This window comes from Sminthopsis crassicaudata, chromosome 2 (assembly GCF_048593235.1).
Source record: "Sminthopsis crassicaudata isolate SCR6 chromosome 2, ASM4859323v1, whole genome shotgun sequence".
NCBI lineage: Eukaryota > Metazoa > Chordata > Mammalia > Dasyuromorphia > Dasyuridae > Sminthopsis > Sminthopsis crassicaudata.
Genome location: NC_133618.1, coordinates 652,041,865 through 652,061,557, shown reverse-complemented (window position 1 = coordinate 652,061,557; position 19,693 = coordinate 652,041,865). Strand labels below are relative to the sequence as shown.

The 19,693-nt window shown below is 41.8% G+C and overlaps 1 protein-coding gene across 1 annotated transcript in view; it reads right to left on the bottom strand.

The window, feature by feature from the left end:
* KCNMA1 (potassium calcium-activated channel subfamily M alpha 1) overlaps positions 1-18,976 on the bottom strand; it is an 893,014-nt gene extending 874,038 nt beyond the window's left edge. The window contains 1 exon segment of the mRNA XM_074296747.1: positions 18,193-18,976. Coding sequence (XP_074152848.1) covers positions 18,193-18,546 — 354 coding nt within the window. The 5' untranslated portion in view covers positions 18,547-18,976.
* Positions 18,977-19,693: the final 717 nt, after the last annotated feature.

Here is a 19,693-nt window from a genome sequence, read left to right as displayed (position 1 = left end):
TTGTGGAGGCTCAGCAAGGACATTCTAAAACATGGCAACCTTACTGAATTTGGCTCTAGTTATGGGACACATAGAGCTGCTAGAGTCAGGAAGACTCAGCATCACAAGTTCAAAACTGGTCTCAAACACTTATTAGCTGGGTGACTCTGGACAAGTCACTTAACTCTCTTTGCCTTGATTTATTCATCTCATCACAAGCTAGAGAAGAAAATGGCAAATCACTTCAAAAACTTTGCCATGAAAACCCCAAATGGGATCACGAAGAGTAAGATATGATTGAAAATAACTGAATAGCAACAACAACATGTGGTAGATGGGTAAAGGACTTAGGTATTCCTCCATAAGGGAAAGTACACTGGAATTTAAAGTTGGAAAAGAACCTTTTCATTTTATGGATAATGAAAGTGGGCATAGGGGATAAGTGGCTTATCCAAATTTGTGCAAATGAAAAAACCCACATAAAACATTTGCAAATCTTAAAGCACTATATAAATGCTAGCTATAATGATTAGTAGATTAAAGGAATAATTACAAATTCACAGGAACAAAAGATAGAAAAGAACACAATATGCCCCCAAATGAATAAAGAAGAAACAAAGGGAGAGAAAAGTGAAAATGAATTCTTATATCCCTAAACAAGTCATAGCAAGCAACTCTTTCTAAATCTCAGATTTTACAGGATTTCAAATCAGGAGGTCTTGATTCCAAATGGCACTTTCTGGTAGAAGAAGAAAATATAAGATACAGCAAACAAATTGGGAGGAGAAAAAAGGAAGGGATGTTTTAGTTATTCATGTCATTTTGTTTTCACTTCAAAATCATATTTTAAAAATTATTTTATTTATTATTTATTATATTTAATTATTTTTTATAACAACTCAAGAATGTCATTCCTGGAGAGAGCTCTTTCAAGTTTCAAGAAAATCTCTATGCATTCTTAGAATACAAAGCAGAAAATTTCGTGATTTTATTAGTTTCCACACAAGTAGCATAGATTGGTATGATAACTCTTGACTTAGAGCAAAGACCAAGTCATTCAAAAGTGCTCACATTGCCCTTCCATGGCTGAGCATTTGTGATATAAACACATCTGGGATGTAGCTATAAATCATCTGAGATAACTTACTTACAAGGGCGATCATTATAGCCAAGTGTTATGGATAATTAGGTAGGTTGTGCCTGAATCCTATCATGTAATTTCCAATTAAGTGGATTTTCCTAGGATCTGTTGAGTCCCTGACTAAGGACATAAAGAATATTTGATGACACCTGAAATCCGCCTATTACCCCGTATGCATCTGTGGAATGTCAGTGTAATGTATCAGAGACAAGTTAAAATTTAATACGTGACCTCAGGACTGAAATCAAATTGATATTTGAATGATTCCAGTAAGTTCTAATATATTGCCTACCTTAAATTCTAAAGGAATTCTATTATATTTTGGGTTATGTGAAGTAGCCTGGGGCAATAGAAAAAACTCTGAACTTCAGAGTCAAACCTGATTAAAGTCCTGATTTTGCTATTTATTAATGATGAGACCAAGACCTGAATCTCATTTTTCACCTCAATAAGACAAAGGTATTAAGAAGGGCTTGTAATCGGCCATGTATGTCCCAAGATGGTTGTGAGGAAAAATTATGTAAACCACAGGTGACTATAGAAACTCAAACTTTTACCATTATTTTATATTCTTTTTATATTCCTTATTTCTTATTTTCATCTAATTTATCTTACATCTAATTTCTTATATTTCATAATATTTTATGTTCTTATTTTAGTGTCCAAGCTAAAGCTGCTCCTGGACTATATGGCAGAACAGAACCAATAAAAATGGACACAAAAAGCTTTACCTTGCCCCCTAAAAAGCCAAACAAAATAAAGTGGATTTGTCTGACCTCACAGTTAATAAGATGTTTCTTTTTATGGCCAACCTCAACATGCTCAAGCCAGCTCTGTGCAGTCTATAATTGTGGACTTTGAAACCCTTCCCACCACTCCCCCCCAGACCAAAAGTTAACATCAAGGCTTCAACATCAAAGCCTGATATGTGACCAAAAAAGTCAATACAAAAGTCATACCCATAAGCAACCTATTTCTGCTGCACATGGGGCTTCATTTTTTAAAATGGCATGTTTGAAGGCTTCCCCAATAGGGCCTGTCAACTTTACTTTGTAATTTTTAAATATGCAACCTCATCAAATTCTGCATAGGAATTTTAAGAGCATGTCACTCATATTCCATTTTTGTGATTTATCTACTATCGAAAATGCTTCCCCAGACCTATATTCTTGCCTTAAAAAAATATTTTAGCCTTATCAACTATGAGAGGTGGTAGGACTTCCATGGTCTTATATTAAAGTGATGGGGGGGGGGGTTTGGAACTTTTAGAACTGGGAGGAATTTAAGATATTGCCTCATTTCTTTTCCAAATTTCCCAAATGAGAATAGTAAGCTCCGAAAAAAAGAACATATAAGAACAAGTAAGCTGGATTCAGATTCAGAAAATCAAAGTTTAATTCCCAGCTGGGTCACCTGCTATCTACATAATCTTGAGTATGTCACTTAACTCTTTGGGTCTCCCTTTCCTTATTTGTAAAATTAAGAGGTGTGAACCTCAGACCCAAATTCATAATGCAAAGATCCTAAAAGGTTACCCAACTGACCCAAAATCACATAAAGTTGATATAGATCTCAAGTATATTAACTAAAATAATATCTTCTCTTACCCCCTCCCTTTCATGGATGGATGATTGGGTTGAATTGTTTCTGTATTACCCTCAAAATAAGAACGGATTTCAGTGAATCAGAATTCTAGAACAAGAAGGGATTTCTCTGGGATATAGTGTCTATCCTCTTACCTCCAGCAAGTTCCTATTTTAGATTAGATGTACTTGCATAATTTTTTTTTCAAAATGGTAAGCCTCTCCCTTAGATTGTAAGTTCCCTGAAGGCAGCAACTGTCTGTTGCCTCTTTTTGTACCATCAGCACTTAATACAATACCAGACTTCTAGTAAGTGCTCAATAAAAGTTTATTGATTTATTGATTAATAACATCCACTCCCAAAGAACTGCTTCATGTATGGTGTCTCCAGACATATGATAAGCTCCAGACATATGATAAGCTTTGTTAAGAATTAAGTAAACAATCAACTCTTGTGAGTGCAGTTGTAGACAATTTCTGGAGGTAATGCAACTGCTTCTGAGAGTGTAGGTCAATGGGTACTGTTCACAAACTGTCAAGAACTTTATCCCCATTGTTCTCAAGTTATTGTACTTTACTCCATGAAAGCCATATTTTTCAAGGATTTCCTTTAAAAAACTTAAGAAATCTACTGACAACTAAAGACCTTTAAGACAAATTCTTCTCAGTTCAGGAAATGTTCCTTTCCCAGTTCTTGGGACATCCAACCACATATGGCAAAAATTATATTAATATTATTAAATTAAATATTATAAAATATATTAACATATATTATTACTATATTTCAATGCATATTTCTCCAATTTGAGTTAGTCTGTAAGGACATATAGTTCAAAGCTTCAACATCAAAGCTTTATATGTGATTGAAAAAAAAAATCAATGCAAAAATCATACACAAAAACCTAGTTCTGCTGCAGATGTTGCTTCATTTTTTTTTAAATGACATGTTTGAAGGCTTCCCCAACAGGGCCTGTCAATTCTCCTTTGTAATTTTTAAATATGCAAACTCATTAAATTCCTTCAATTTTTTCCATTCCCATGTAACCCTCTCAAGAATGTCTTCTTCCTGATTTCCCATAAGATCCCTTGGCTTCTGAGTCTATGGTGAGGGTCTTGTGGTCAACCATACAGGATCATTTGCTTCTAGTTTTGAGCTAAATCTCCAACAAAGAGAGTGGAAAGAATTCTCAATCTGAAGACCTGAGTTAGAATCCTGAATCTGCTAACTTATCCTGTGTATGACTTTGAGGAAATTACTTAACTACTCCAGGCCTGTTTCCTCATCTATAAAAAGAGGAGACTGTACCAGTTGACCCCAAAGGTCTCTCCAAGTTCTAAATCAATGAGCAGCTGACAAGTTCCACTACACCACCCATCCCCAAGAGTGAAATCATTCTGCCTGTGGGACTAGTCCCTCTCTCCCCATGGAAATAGCAAGTTGGGGGGATGACTAATAGAGAAAACACCCCCAGATCTTTCTTTAGTGTATCTCTCCTTGGAGGTGAGTCTATTCTGTATATTTTATTCATTCAAAGGTGAAAGGGATAAAAAGGAATCCATCCAATTATATATTTATTCAGTCTTTACCTCCCAGGAGATAGAATCTTTTCTCTTTGTCTTACCAACCTTTCCCCATCCCACCACCCCACCACCCTACATTTGTTTTCTTGCTTCTTTCCTTTCAATGCAGCTGAGATGGGATGAATAGAACAATTATTCTACAGAAGCCCAGAGGTGGGTGGCAAGGAAAGGAAAAGTTGAGTGAGGAGATTAGTGGCAGTGCAGTAAGATGCACAGAGAGAACTCAGTCACACCCAGCCTCTCTTCCCCTTCATTTGGACTGATGCCCCCAATACCCTGAGCATCCTTTTAGACTCAGGCATTTTAATAAGATGTAAAATCCTGAGTATGAATATTTAGCTCAGATCTTGAGGTAGCTAGTTCTTGACAAAACCTAGCACTAAGCAGACACTAAGCAGTCTTTGGAAGGCAGAAAGCATAGTCCATACAGCTCAACCAACAACTTTATTAAGCACCTCCTAATCAAGGATTCTTTAGGGTGTGTGTGTGTGTGTGTGTGTGTGTGTGTGTGTGTGTGTGTGTGTGTGTGTGTGTGTGTTAGGCCCCCATAATAGAAGGGATAGAGTATCAAACCTGAAGCCAGAAAAAATAGGAGTTGAAATCCAATCTCAGGTATTTAATGTGACTCTAAATCATTTAAATCTTTGTCAATTTCCTCATTTAAAAATGGGAATAATAGTGTCCTCTACCTCCCAGGGGAATTAGGATAAAATGAAATCATATTTGTAAAGTATTTTAGACAAAAATGGACCAAAAAGCCATTATTTATCCCTTCTGAAAAGACTGAGTATAGACTAGTTGTTTTCCAAAGTTATGGGGAAAGTAACAAGAAAAACCTTTCCCTCTCTCAGAGAAGGCAGAAGTTTACTAAAGAAATTACAAATATATATGCATATAAACATACATATACACATAAGAAAGATTACAGATAATAGATAGATTTATTTATTTAAAAACAACATAAATTAATTTCATTTAAAGTTTCCACAAAGCACGTTAGCCCAATGTCACCCATTTTGGAGCTCTTCTTAGTTGATTACCTAACCAGAAACTTTTCATTCATTAGGACTTAGTCTGTATTGCTCCATAGGATGGAACTAGGAACCATGGGGTGGAGTTACTAGGAGACAGATTTTGGCACAATAGTATAAAAACTAGGAGCTAGCATTATCCAACAAGGGAACAGACTGGCTCAGGAGGTAGTAAGCCCCTATAACTGCAATCATTCAAACAGAGGGAGGGTAACCATCTGTCAGGGATGGTGTAGGAGAAATTTTCATTCTGGGTGGGTGGGAGATTAGACCAAATGACTCGTGAGGTCTCTTTCAATGTTAATATGTAGGATTCTAGGTAACTCTAAATCTGCTTAATTTTGTGTTTAGCCCCGTGCTTGTTGTTTGCTTGGCTAGAAGTCTCCAAAGTCTCCATGAAAGACACACATTACCTTCACCTCTAGGGTTAAAGGATACTCAGGTAAGGGAATTGTGGGAGGGGAGGCTGTTCTTTGGAGAGGGGAAGAACATATCCAAGCTACAAGTATCAGAAGAGCTAATCTAAATTCTGAACCACCAAACTATCTGTACATAGGCTTTACCATTTATGTAAATTATATGCAAAAACATATGCAAATGTATACCATTCACGGAACTATTTCAAACAATTGGATGTGGTCCTAAGACTGAATTTATGGGAGGCTGCTGCTGACAAGTTTCTTTTTCTAAAGAGGATGCAAGACCCAATCTGGAAGCTAACAACCATATAGGAAAACTGTTATCTAATTTGAGACTTTAAGTCTTAAACTAAAGATCCAATTTCCTTAAAAATTCAATTCAATAAACAGTCATTAAGCACTAGGCACTCTGCTAGATGGTAGGGATAGAAAAATAAAAATGAAATGGTCCGTGCTCTCAAAGAGCTTACATTCTACTGGAAAAGGGAATCAGAGTGGGACATAACACGTATGCACATTTTTATAACACTCTCCAGAATTTCAACGACCTGCTAAGTAGCTAACAGTTCACTACATCTTGCTGTCCCCAGATGTCCAAACTTTACATCTTCCAGCCACGTTACCATGTACATATTCTACTTTATTTCCTACTTTTTGCCTCACCACCTGCTCTAGGAAGAATAATCAAATCAGAACATTGCTTCTGGCAAAGGATCATTATTCTACTGCCTTTGATTCTACTTCATTCTTCCCTGCCCTATATTTATTGTCTCCCCAGATGTAAGTTTCTCAATGACAGGAATTGAATCTCTTTTATACTTGTATCCCCAGTGCCTGGCATAGTAAACACTAAATAAATGGGTTTTTATTCATTAATTCATTCCTTCATTCCTGACCAGAGAGGATCACTTCCTGACCTTTGGGCTAAGATCAACAGTTTAGACTTTATCTTGATGATTTCCCTCAGTTTCAATTAGCACTCTTTCCTCTTACCCATAATCAAATTAAAATAACATATTGATGACTTATAAGCTAAAACTTATCACTGCTGTGTTTCTACAAAACTTTCCGGGGGTGAAAGTTTTTAAGGAAAACTCTATTTCCATTATCAGGATTTTTTCCTGAATGTTATAATTTCCATTATTTACAGAATAGACAGACATGAATGAGTTATAGACAGTATCACTGGAGAGAATATTCACATTGATAAAATCATAAATGCATTTTATTCAAGAAGAATGGAAGAGAAAGGAAAAAATACTTTAAAAGGAAGCCTCTGTTATCAAAAATTCCAAAGGAATTATCAATCTTCAATAGTGAAAAGAACTTCCATACCAAGAATTCTTCATTTCTATGAAATTAGAGGTTGAGGAAAACAAAGGCAAGAGGCAAAAAGAAAAAAAAATGAAAATATGAAGCAACCTGAAAGAGAATAAACTGGGTCAGGAACCAAGGTCTTAGTGTCTTATCCAAGAAAAGTCCAATCTGAAAAATGAGACGCCCTATCGAGAAGAAAAATAAACAAACAGTACAAAGAGTACCTACTAAATGATATACTTCAGATAATTTCACTTTTGGCCACATAAAGGACATATTAATCAATCAGGTAAGTAGATCTTATCAAGACAGTTCTAGAATGTTCTGCTTTACAATATTAAGCAACATTCATTCTGTGTCTGGAGTATCAATTACATTTCCAAAAGGACTATTAGACATAAGGTCCCAAAGACAATCAGCAAATAATGTGGAAAACAAAATAAATACAATCCTAAGGGAAGCTCAGTTGGAAGTTGCCATTTTCCTTTCCCTCAACTGTTCCATTACTGCTCATCTGAACCAGTAACTTACTCATTGCTGACATACATTCCTTATGATTCTGTATCTTCAAATCTTGATTATCCAAACCTTATTAAGAGGATCAGGATAAAAAGGGTACCATGTATTCATTAACCAACTTCCAGGTTCCACATAAGAACGCTTTAGTCTTCTTCTAAGATAGATAGAGAGATAGATAGATAGATAGATAGATAGATAGATAGATAGATAGATAGATAAAGAGATAATTTATGTTCTAAGATTTAAGCTAAGTGCTTAGGATACAAGTGCAAAAAAAAAAGAGAGTTCTTGCCCTCAAGGAATTTACATTCCAGTGAGGGAAGAGAACACTTAAAAGGATGCTAGAAAGCAGAAGGAAAGGACTGTGGGGAAGAAAAGGATGCTTCATGTAGTGGAAGTTTCTTTCAGGGTGGAGATGATCAGAGAAGAGAGCTATGCTGTGGAAAGAATAGAGAAGATGCACAGAGAGTTATCTCAGCATCCACAGATGCTGAGATTTCAGCCATTCCGTAACAGATTCTGATTATTATATCTCTTTCCATGGTCACTTTTGCTTCACTCTGTTTAATCAGGAACAACTTGTGGTCTCTCCCTTATCTTTTCAACAGCTTAGTTTTATCCTTGCAACAGCATATTCTTGAAACAAAGCTATCAAGCTTGTTAGAAATATCACTAGGGACCCTTCTGCTACTAATCCTTGGGGGATGGGGCAGAGCCTAATATCTGCCACATGTCTCTAATTCTTCCAGCAAGTGGATTCCCCTGGTATGTAACCTGCATTCTGAGTAAACCATGTTATATCTTGTATATCTGTGGGGGAGGGTGGCCCACAGCCTACCAACTAGTATTAGCCATATAAAAAACTCCAGATAATAAACACAAAAGATATATGTATTCTCTCTCTGTCTCTGTCTCTCTGTCTCTGTTTCTCTGTCTCTCTCTGTGTGTCTCTCTCTATCTCTCTGTGTCTCTCTGTCTATGTCTCTTTTTTATCTGTCTCTTTCAAATACAATACACATACATGCACATGTACCCATAGACATAAGCACACACATGCATTTACTTGCACAGGCACAGACACAAACCCCTCTGATATTGAAAATTAACTATTTCTGGTGCATCATGACAAATTAAATTGCATTTAGAAATGTTCTACTGAGTTTTGTTCCAAGTTTAAAACATTTATGTCTTTCCCTTTTGAGCAATCAACAAGAGGAAATGCAGATAAATCCCACATCCAACATTCAGGCTAATCTTTGGGAGGAATGTCTTGACAGTGAAAAGGAATTGGTGCAATCATGATCCTAGGCTAGCTTGATGCTACGGATGGGATCCCTGAAAGTGCCTTTTGGTCAGAAGCTTCAGCCTCCAAAGCCCCATCCGCATTTCAGGGAAGGTCCATCCAGACCCCTCTGGAAAAATCTGGCTGGAAGCTTCAAGCCTGCTAGCTTCAAACATTCCAGAGGGAGTTGTCAGAAGCTGGCTTCCTGTAGCATTACCACGAGCCTTTAATTTTGTAAAAAAGTGGTTTGGCTGGGTTGCCATGCCAGGCATATGAAAGCCTTACCCTGTGTAGCCCGACCGAATGGCGCTAGGCAGGGAAACCATACCTCAATGGACAACGCACAGAAAGATACCCCTTACATATCAGGAGCTTCTCCCTGGCACTGCCCAACTCCAGGAAGAAGTCACAATTTGGCGCTTTCTACCTCTCTCTATCTGCGTGATTCCAAGGCACCGGGCTTATCCGCTAACCTCTACCAAAGTCCTAATTACCCAGAGAGCACAGATTAGGTTAAGACAAGGTTCAAAAACCTGCCCAGTGACTTCTTTAACAAAACTTCCTTCTTTGTCCTCCTTTCTCCATTTTTCAGCTGAAGCAGTCTGTACCCCCATGTTTAAACTTAGAAGAGTCACTTCCTGCTCTGAAGAACCTAGCTGAAGGCTGAGAGGAGATGGATGAGATAACTTCTCAAGAGTTTGCCAAGTCACTGACTTTGAGGACCCTTTTTTCCCAATAAGAACACTTCCTGGGCCTTGCTCCCAGCGGGCCAAGGCTTTTCTACCATCAAGTGTGCCAGGCTAAATTTTCCTCTCAATACACTCATTATAATACACACACACACAAACAAACACAAACACAAACACAAACATACATACTTACATATACGGGCTCCTACAATATCAAAATATTTAAAAGTGGAATGAGTCAGTTAGATGGTGCAAAAAAATAGAGTCCTGGAGTTAGAAGAACCTGAGTTCAAATCCAATCTCAGATACTTAATACTTATTAACTGTGTGACTCTGAGCCACTTAACCCCAATTACCTCACACAAAAAAGGGGGAAAAAAGTTGAAGGAGTGGTGATTCTGGAATCAAAAGACTTGGATTCATATTTCATTTTTATGATTATTACAACCTGTGTGAACAAAGGCAACCTGAGTTTTCCATATCTGTCAAACAAGGGAGCTATACTAGATAGTTTCTAGATAGTTTTTTTTCAGCTCTAGATCTGTGATCCTAAGGCCTCACAAAATGTGGATTGGTCCCTTTAAGGGGGATTGGCAGAAGGCCATGGACAAGCGAACCATAGGGCAGGCAAGCCATATCCTTGGATTGTCAATCTGCAAAAATATTGATATGTCCATTGCTATCCTCCCACACAAAATCAGGCAACTGATATCCACAAGCCCCACCAAAAAAGATAGAAGAGAGAGAGAGAGAGGAAGAAAAGAGGAGAAAGAAAGAGACACAGAGAAATTCAGAGAGACAGAGACGGAGAGAGAGGAGGGAGGGCAGAGGGAAGGAGAGAGAGAGAGAGAGAGAGAGAGAGAGAGAGAGAGAGAGAAGAGAGAGAGAGAGAGAGAGAGAGAGAGAGAGAGAGAGAGGGAAAGAGGGAGGAGAGAGAGAGAGAGAGAGAGAGATGAGAGAGAGAGAGAGAGAGAGAGAGAGGAAGGAGGGAGGGAGGGAGAGAGGGAGGGGGGAGAGAGAGAGAGAGAGAGAGAGAGAGAGAGAGAGAGAGAGAGAGAGAGAGAGAGAGAGAGAGAGGGAAAGAGGGAGGGAGAGAGAGAGAGAGAGAGAGAGAGAGAGAGAGAGAGAGGAAGGGAGGGAGGGAGGGAGAGAGGGAGGGGGAAGAGAGAGAGAGAGAGAGAGAGAGAGATGAGAGAGGAGAGGAGAGAGGAGAGAGAGAGAGAGAGAGAGACTTTAATAAGCTTGAATTTGCTTTCTACTCAATGCAGAGTAGCAGTCATTTCACAGATTCACTGCAGGAAGGAGCAACTTCACTTTACCTCTGGCCCACCTACCAGGAGAAGAATTCTCTGCAGATCCCGAGGTCAGCTCACTATATCAACCCAATGTCATCCTCCCAGGAGTTCAGGAGCTGTGAGGTTATCCAGGAAGGCGCAGTTTGCTGTTGATTTTTTTTCAGCCTGGCCCAACACTCCGGAGCAATGAGACTTGTGAGCATCCTCTAGCCATGACCAGAAGAAACCCAGAGAATGCCATCTGGGGCCTACTTTTTATGGCAAAGGCTCAGGGTCCTCATCCCCCTTGTGGTTCTATGTGTTTATACCCATCAGTTTGATAAAAGATAAAAATGCAAATGCATGGGCTTTTCCTGAGGACCATGTAGATGTACACTACAGCTTGATGTATCCCCCATCACCTCAACCTCTAATAATCTCTGTCTCTCCAAAACACAACTTTGGTCCCACCTCCTCCAGGAGCTCTCTCCTTAGCTTCTAATCAGGTGATCTCTTCTCTTAAAATCACTTTGCATTATCTGGTCTAAATGCATCTTGAATTGTTTCTCTGTTCTCTGTGACCCAGTACAAATTAAGCATGATGGCAAAGACTACTTCATCTTTGTCAGTATATTCCCCCACACCTGGCACACTGCCTGGCACATTGTAGGTGCTTAGTAAATGTTGACTGCCTGGCTACCCCATCAAAGGTTCCAGAATTCCCACCCTTCTTGATTCCTGTTTGCCTTCACAATCTGTCTGGAGATAAAAAGATGATAGGCTGTCCTTCTCTAAGGCATTTTTTATAAAGCTTTTTTTTTTCAAAACACATGCATAGATAGTTCTCAATATTCACTCTGGCAAAACCTTGTGTTCCAATTTTTTTCTTTTCTTCCCCCTACTCTCTTCCCTAGATGGCAGTAATACAATATATGTTAAACATGCACAGTTCTTCTATACATATTTCCAGAATTATTATGCTGCACCAGAAAAATCAGATCAAAGGAAAAAATAAGAAAGAAAACAAAAGGCAAGCAAACAACAAAAAAAGTGAAAATACTATGTTGTGATCCACCCTCAGTCCTGACATCCTCTCCTTGGGTACAGAAGACCATTGGAATCAGTCTAAGGCATTTTATTTTAAATAAAAAGGTGGGGGGGATTGCTAAAGGCTAAAGAGAGAAGCATTTGGTAAATGTAATATAATGTAGGATCCTATTGTAGGCATGATGAATACACAGAACTCACTGTGTCTGCCTTCAGGAAGTTTGCAGTCAAGGTAGAGGGCATGGTTTCAGATGACTGCCCATTGGCATTAAGTTTAACCCCCTGTAGCCAGCCTCTACTAAGAGGGTTTCAACCTTATCTCCCAAGAGGTTTCGTTCCAAAAGAAAAGTATTCTACACGTGGGATCAATTGGTTACTTTTGGGGCTTGGGGAAAACAGTTGGCCCCCTTCAACTTACATGAGAGTGATTTCATCAGATTTTTAGAAGGGGAAAGGGTGATGTGAAGGAGAAAAGTGATCAGAAAAAATGCTTTTGTGTTTACTTCTCCTATTCTTATTATTTCCTTTCCCAACCACCCTTTATCCAAACTTTAACAATCAGCTCAAATTGGGTCTTTCCTATATTGGGGCCTTACCTGACTTCAGTGGCATGATGTAGACTCCCCCAAAAAAGTGAATGCCTTAAGCAATAAATAGTTGCAGAATAACATGAGTAGTGTATTAAATATACTTCCTTATTGAAAAGGCTTCCCAGAACAGAAAAATCTGGGACTTACTACATTATAGCAGACCACTTCTCAATTGGAAAAATGAGTGTTGGAGGCAAAATAGAAGAAATGGTGGCAACTTCAGGGTTCCTATGGGAACAAAGAAGAATTTATGGATGGAAACTGAGGTCCAGAAGTAAGTAACTTGTCCAAGGTCACACAACTATTAAGTATGAAATCACTAAGTATTAAGTATCAGAGAGATTTGAACTCAGGTCCTTTGATTGGAACAACAGGAATCATTTCACTGTTCAAGGCAGTCTTGGGTTTGAGGCTGTTCCCTGACACCAAGAACTCCAACTGAAAGGAAGAAATTGTCATGAATCCTACTCATTGAATCCAGCTATTCCTATGTCTCCCCAAAATGAACTTTATGAGACTGAAATAAAATTTAATTCCACATGTATTTATTAAATAACCAGTATGGACAAGACATTATATAAAATGTATATTTCTGTAGAGATGAAAAAAAACAAAAAGGAAGTTGGGCCCATCTCTAGAAGGAATGTCAGTTGGAGCTCCCCAGCTCCTAGGAATTCTCCTAAGTTCCTCTTGATGCGGAATCTGGTTAAATAGAAGAGTCTGAAGGCAGGTGGATAGCATTAAGAATTTGGCTCCAAAACAAGCTTCCTAAAGGATCTGGAATCTGCTGTTCTGTGGTTCCAGATTTGCATGCTGATTGAATGTGTCAGTTCCAGACTTTGGTACTGTTTGCTGTAATGTGATCCTATATTTTTATTAGTCATGGGCCTAATGAAGGAACAGTGTTGTTTTCCAACATGACCATGGAGATGCTACCTCGATAATGCATTAGACAATTTTTGATTGACACTAAATATTTGGCAAGGTCAGGGGCTAAAACTAGAAAGTCTTCTGTGTCTGTGCCCAGCCAGAGAAGGAATATTAAACAAACCCCACAATCTATTCACAGTATCAACAAGTAGAAAGTGAGCATAAGTTTACCTGACCATAGCTTAAGTAAAAATGTTTACTACCTGAGAACAGCCACATAGAAGATTAAAGTAGTCCATAACTGATATTTCCACATATGGTTCAATTCCCAAAAGTAAGGTGTCAGAGAAATGCAATATATATATTTAGCTACTAACTTTCCCCAGAGTTTTGCCAACTCCATTTACTTTCTTGACTCCAAAGTATAACTCACTCCCTCCCTCCAAAAAAACCTCTAATACATGTAAATAATAGAGTACACAGCACAGCTTTAAGAGATCATTTGAAAGATTCACTCCACATCCTTAGGAAAAATGTGTCTCTTGGGGGAGAGCATTATTTCTTTGAAAACCATATGAAGCCTTTAAAAAAAATCCACAGAAAGTTAAGGTGATATTTGTTGAGAAACAATAAAATTGTACATAGACAGAAAATAATTGAATTGCCTAAGTAAGACAGTCAGAAAAAATAATTTGGTTACAAATGACCACAATTTGCACCTTATCCCTTGAAGAGCCACTTTTAGAAAGAGCCCTTCAAATCTGCAAAAGGAAGAGTTCATTTTTCCACTCAGTCAATAACTATTTATTAAGCATCTATTGTATCAGAGTCTGGCAGAGATGCACAGTTTAGATAAGATCCAGACCTTGTTACCTTCTCCAAACTCCTCATATAGTAGTAACAGAGTGAAATGCAAAAACTGAAGCTGTCATAAACAACATTAAAGGGTCAACTCATCAGAGAGCTACAAACAAAAAATAATATGGGTTCCAGGAAAAGATTATTAGCAACAGGAAAATGAGGTGGCACCTATGTTAGGCTTTAAGGGATTCAGCAGGAAAAGAAAGGAAAGAAAGAATATATACTACACTTAGGAAGTAGCCAAAAAAAAAAAAAAAAAGAACCGAACGGAAAGAAAGACAACTGCAGAAAAGAGCAAGGGAGCAGAGTAGTCCAGTTTGGGTTGGCTGTAGAATGCATGGAAGGCAAACGGTAGCATCCTCAGCTCCAGATATCTTCTGAAAATCTTAGCATGAATAAGGAAGGATGTAAGAGCACTCAGAAAGTCTTGAGCAGAAAGAGAATGCTGAGATTTATTTTCAAGTCTAAAGCTACTATTTTGAGCTCACTTTTAACCAAGTGCATTCCCTAAGAAGAATGAGTTGTAACTACCCAATATTTGGACAGTGAGAAGATAGAAGAACAAAGAACGTTGTATGCACTGTAAAAGAAAGTACTAATGTCCTATAAAAGACAAGGAACCACTTTTAAAACTTACTTTGATGCTATATATTACTTCAGGGGCTGAAATGGGCTGGATTCAAAAGTTCAATTTAACAAATCACAGGGGGTACTAGAAAGGTCCTAGGCAGGACTTTTTAAGAGTGTCTAACAGAAGCAAAAGTAACTCATGACCATTATCTGAATTTGGTCCTTTTTCTTCCCAGCCATCTCTGTAATTGTCCTTCTTACCAATTCCATTCCATGTAAAAACTCCCAGAACCAGAAAGAGATCTTATCTTAAGTCAGCTATTAAATATAGCCATCTATTAAAGGTTCTTTTACATTCTCAATACCGAGGAAAAAAACACCTGATAGAATCTGCCTTCCCGATCCTATTTTGGGAAGCACTTCTTCCCCTGAAATATCTGCCCATTACTTAATTTACAAGAATTACATTAGTGTTTTCCAACTTATAGGATGTAAATAATATAGATAGAAATCATGTCTTTAAAATCAACAACAGTAATAACAAGAAAACCAAAACCTATTTCTAATTTAAAAGATGTTTGCTAATGATCAAAATGTCTTGAACTCTATAAAGAGATGTCATTTACCCAATCATTCATTCTACAACAGGAGCATATATTCAAGGAGACAGTGATGGCTCTCTAGTCAGGAATATCGCAGTTTTACTTACTAGCTGTATGACTCTAGTTAAGCCAGTTAGTATCTCTCAGCCTCAGTTTCTTAATTGGTAAAACTGTGTATAATTATAGGAACTGAGCCATGGGATGTTTGGGAATCAAACTAGATAATGAAAATAAAGTATTTTAGGAAATCTTTAAATGTCAGATATCATCCTCATCACTATCACTATTTTCTGAGATAATTCTTTTTTCCTTACCCTTAAAGGGCAACCCCCAAATCTTCCTAAAGGATAAAAAGCTAACAGAGCTGATGATTCTTTACGGAGGTGGGAAAGGATATAAGAATAAGTGAAATCTATGAAAAAAATCTATCTATTGACAGGGGGTGGTTTTAGTTTTTCAAATTCTAGGGTTGGAAATGTAAGAGAGTTAATATCAGGCCCATATTCAAGGACTTTCCACTCCTAAAGTGCTCCTTAGACTACTGAAGGGCCAGAATTTCTCTTCAAATTTAACCTTTTCCCCAAAATAAGAAACCTGTAAAAAATGACAGACTAACTCTAGAACAATCTCATCAGGAAGCATCTTCGACTAAAGGGAAGTTGAGAGGGGAGAGTCAGACAGAAATGACCTTTTTTTTTTTTCCCTCTTATTTCCAATACACCAGTATTTTCCAAAACAAAAACGTACTGCCGCTAAACACAGCTGAACATCACCACCCCACACAATGTATAATTAATGTGTGTGAGAGAGATAGAGAGGTAGAAATGGAGAGAGGGGGAAGAGAGAAAGGGAGGGGAGAGAGAGAGAGAGAGAGAGAGAGAGAGAGAGAGAGAGAGAGAGAGAGAGAGAGAAGTGCGTGTGTTTCAACATCTTTTCTCTGAGCTCACTGTTGAAAACCCTAAGATTCCCTATTCAGAAACTGCTCCAGCCGCTACAAGTTGTTGTTCCCTATGAAGAAGTTTAGAATCTACTTGGATTAACTTTGTTGCAGGAACTGTGGAGATTGAGGGCACAGACATGTGTTCGTGATACTTTTGAGGACTCCTTACACACACACACACACACACACACACACACACACACACACACACACACACACACCTTGGATTTCTGATTTAAGACTTGTTCTTTCCTCCCTCCCAAAAAGAGCAATACTCAAACAACCTTCTGGATCTCCCCCAATCTAGTGACCTTTTTTTTTTTCTTTCTTTCTGTTTTTTTTTTCTCCCTAGTATTTTCTTGATAGAGTTTCTATCCTTTCAGTATCAGTGGGTGACATTGGATGGGGGGAAAGAAGGGAGGGAGAAGGGGGGAAGGAAAAGGCCAAGGAACGCAGCATGGAGACAGGCCAGGGAAGCAGGCAGCCTAGCAACCATACATCGAAAGGTGTGTGTGTGTGTGTGTGTGTGTGTGTGTGTGTGTGTGTGTGTGTGTGTGTGTGTGTAAGTGTAAGTATTCCTATGCTAGGAATAACAATTCTACATTATTCCAAAAACGCCAAGAGAAAAGCTCTTCGTGCTGTCTGCTTCTGCCGTCCCTGGCTGCCTCTCACAGCCAACCCTGACCTTCCCGGCTCCCAAGTTCTTTGACCCCAGGCGGTGATGGAGCGGCAAAGAGTTAGGGACCCTCTCCGAGAGTAAAAGGCGACAGAAGAATTAGTTAGATGGAGGGCCACTAACAGGGTATCCTCAGGATGGGGGGGAGAGTGTAGAGTGGAAACAGGTGACTAATTAGGTTGAGAATCTGACATTGCACCGCCTTCCCTCACCTTTCCCCCTCCCAAGACACCGTAAGCCCCAGTAACTGGTGGGGTTCTCCCCTTTCTTGTTCTCTCCTAGCTTCTTGCGACAACCGAGACACCCGTGAACAAACCCCGTGAGTGGTGTGGTATCCCCTTCACCCCCGTGAGCTTCTCGCTGCCTCTCGGACCCAGCTGTCTGGGGTCGTGTTGTTCCTCCGAGCCTCCACCTCTCCCGCCCCAATGGTGGATTTTCCCTCTCTGCCACCCCGCTCGGATCTCATTTTTCCAAGCAATTCCCAAAGCGAGATCTTGTGGCTTTTCCCCTCTGTTCCTGAAGCCCGTAAAACATGCTTCCTTCCTTTCGCGGGTGCTGCGAGCATGCGACTCTCTCTACCCAACCGTGGCGAATCGAGGAGCGCTCTCCCCCCAAGCCTGCCAGGGAAAAGCCCCGGAAGAGCGGGTGCTAGCCGTGGCTCCCGCGAATAACCCCACCATAAACAAGTGCACCGGGAGAACAGACCTCTTCCTACAGGCAGGCAGCCCAAAGCCGCCGCACTGGGGGGTGGAGGGGATTTCTGAGTCCTGGAGAGCGCACGCCGAAGGCAAAGACAGCAGAAGCAGCTTCATAGCCACGCTCTAAATTTTACCCAGTAAAAAGCCCAGGAACCCCAAAAGAGAAAGGGGATAGAGAGGAGGAGAGGAAGAAATTGGAGAGGGAGAGGGATAAGATGAAAAGGAAAGGAGGAAAATAGCAGAAAAAAGCCAACGTGGGGGAATGGAAGAGAACTGAGGAAAAGCTAAAGAAAAGGGCATAAGGCAAAGGAGTGAAAAAGAGAGAAGAGCAAAGGACGAGAGAAGGGAGAAGGGAGAAGAGGAGGGAAGCGAGAGGTAAAGAGAAGCAGGTGCCCGAGAGGGAAGAGCAGATGAAAAGGAGCGAAGGGAGAAGACCTGAGCAGGGAGTCTGGGCAGAGGCAGGGCGACTCCGGTGAGGGGTCGCTCCGCAGCCGGTGGGCTGGGGGATCGGGGGGCGCGTTACCTTGCTCTTGCCCCCGCAGTGGCAACAGACGGTCCACAGGTACTTGAGCGTCCGCCAGAGCAAGATGATGAAGAGGCCCCCGAAAAAAGTCACCATGGAGGAGGCCAGGAAAGCCCACCACATGCGCTGGCCGCGGCTGTCGCACGGCACCTCCATGGTCACCGGGATGATAAGCGCATCCATCTTGGGCTCGTGGACCGAGGAAGAGGACGAGGAGGAGGAGGAAGAGGAAGAAGAAGAGGAGGAGGACGCGTCTAGGCTGAGATGGTTCGCGTGGATATTGCTACTCATTCTAAGACTGCTGCCGCCTCCGCCGCCGCCGCCGCCGCCGCCGCCGCCGCCACCATTTGCCATAACTAGCAATGGGCAGGAGGCGCAGGGGCTCCGGGGAGCTCCTCCCGCCGCCAGCGCCACCCCAAACACCCATCAACAGCCATATTGCTATTGCTGCTGCTGCTGCGGCCGGGCGCGGGGGGGGGGGGGTTGGGGGAGGGGGCGAGGGAGGGGCGCTCGGGGGGGAGGGAGGGGGGACAAGCAGCAGGCGGCAGGCGGGAGGCAGCAAGCGGGCAGCGGTGGGTCGGCCGGGTGCCGCCTGGGAGCGGCTAGGGCTGCGGCTCGGGAGCCGAGGGGGCCTCTCTCTCCTGTCCGGCCGCCCGAAGGGAGATGGAGCGCACCCGGGCAGGCCCCCGGCCCCGGGTTAGCTCGCGCGCACCTTAGGGTGGGGGCTCCCCCCCCTGTGCGCCCCTGGCCCAGCGAGGGTGGCTACAGCCCCGCCGCCTCCCGCGTTCGTGCTACGAGGCTAGGCTGGAGGGTCCCACAGCCCCGGGCCGGCCTCTGCGCTGCTGCGTTCCCGCCGGCCCTCCGGGCCCCGGATGCCCCTGCGCTCCGGCCGCCCGAATGCCTGGCCCCCTCGCCTCCTGCCTCCCTGCCTCTAGCAGCTAATGAGCTGTTGTTATTATTATTAGTCTCGAACTTGTTAATAATATATAATCAGCCCCCTCCTCCTCTTTCTCCTCCCTCCCCCTCCCTTGCTGCCCTCCCCCAGGGCCCAGCCCCCGCCTCCCCTGCCGCCGCTGCCTCCTCCTCCTCCCCCTCTCTGGGGCTCTTCTTCTCGCCCCTCGGCTCTCGCTTCTCGCCTCTCTTCTGGTCCCTAGCCCAGCAGGCAGCAGCCGCTGCGGCGGGCTCAGTACATGCTCCGCTTCTCGCCCTTCTGCGACGCTGCTGCCACGGCTGCCTCCTAGGCCATCCTCCCGGGGGTCCCTTGGGGTCGCCGCCGCCGCGACTCCTCTTCCTCTTCTTGGGCTTCCTCCTCCAACTCCGCCGCAGCCGGTGCCTCCTGGGCTCACGCCTGGCACCTTGTCGGCCGCTCTCCTTCTCCTCCTCCTCTTCTTCTTCCTCCTCCTCCGCTCCGCCGCCGCCTCCAGCAGCAGCAGCAACAGCAGCTACTGGAGCGGGCGCGGGCTGTGCCCGACTGAGGAGGGGAGGAGGGGAAGCGAGCAGA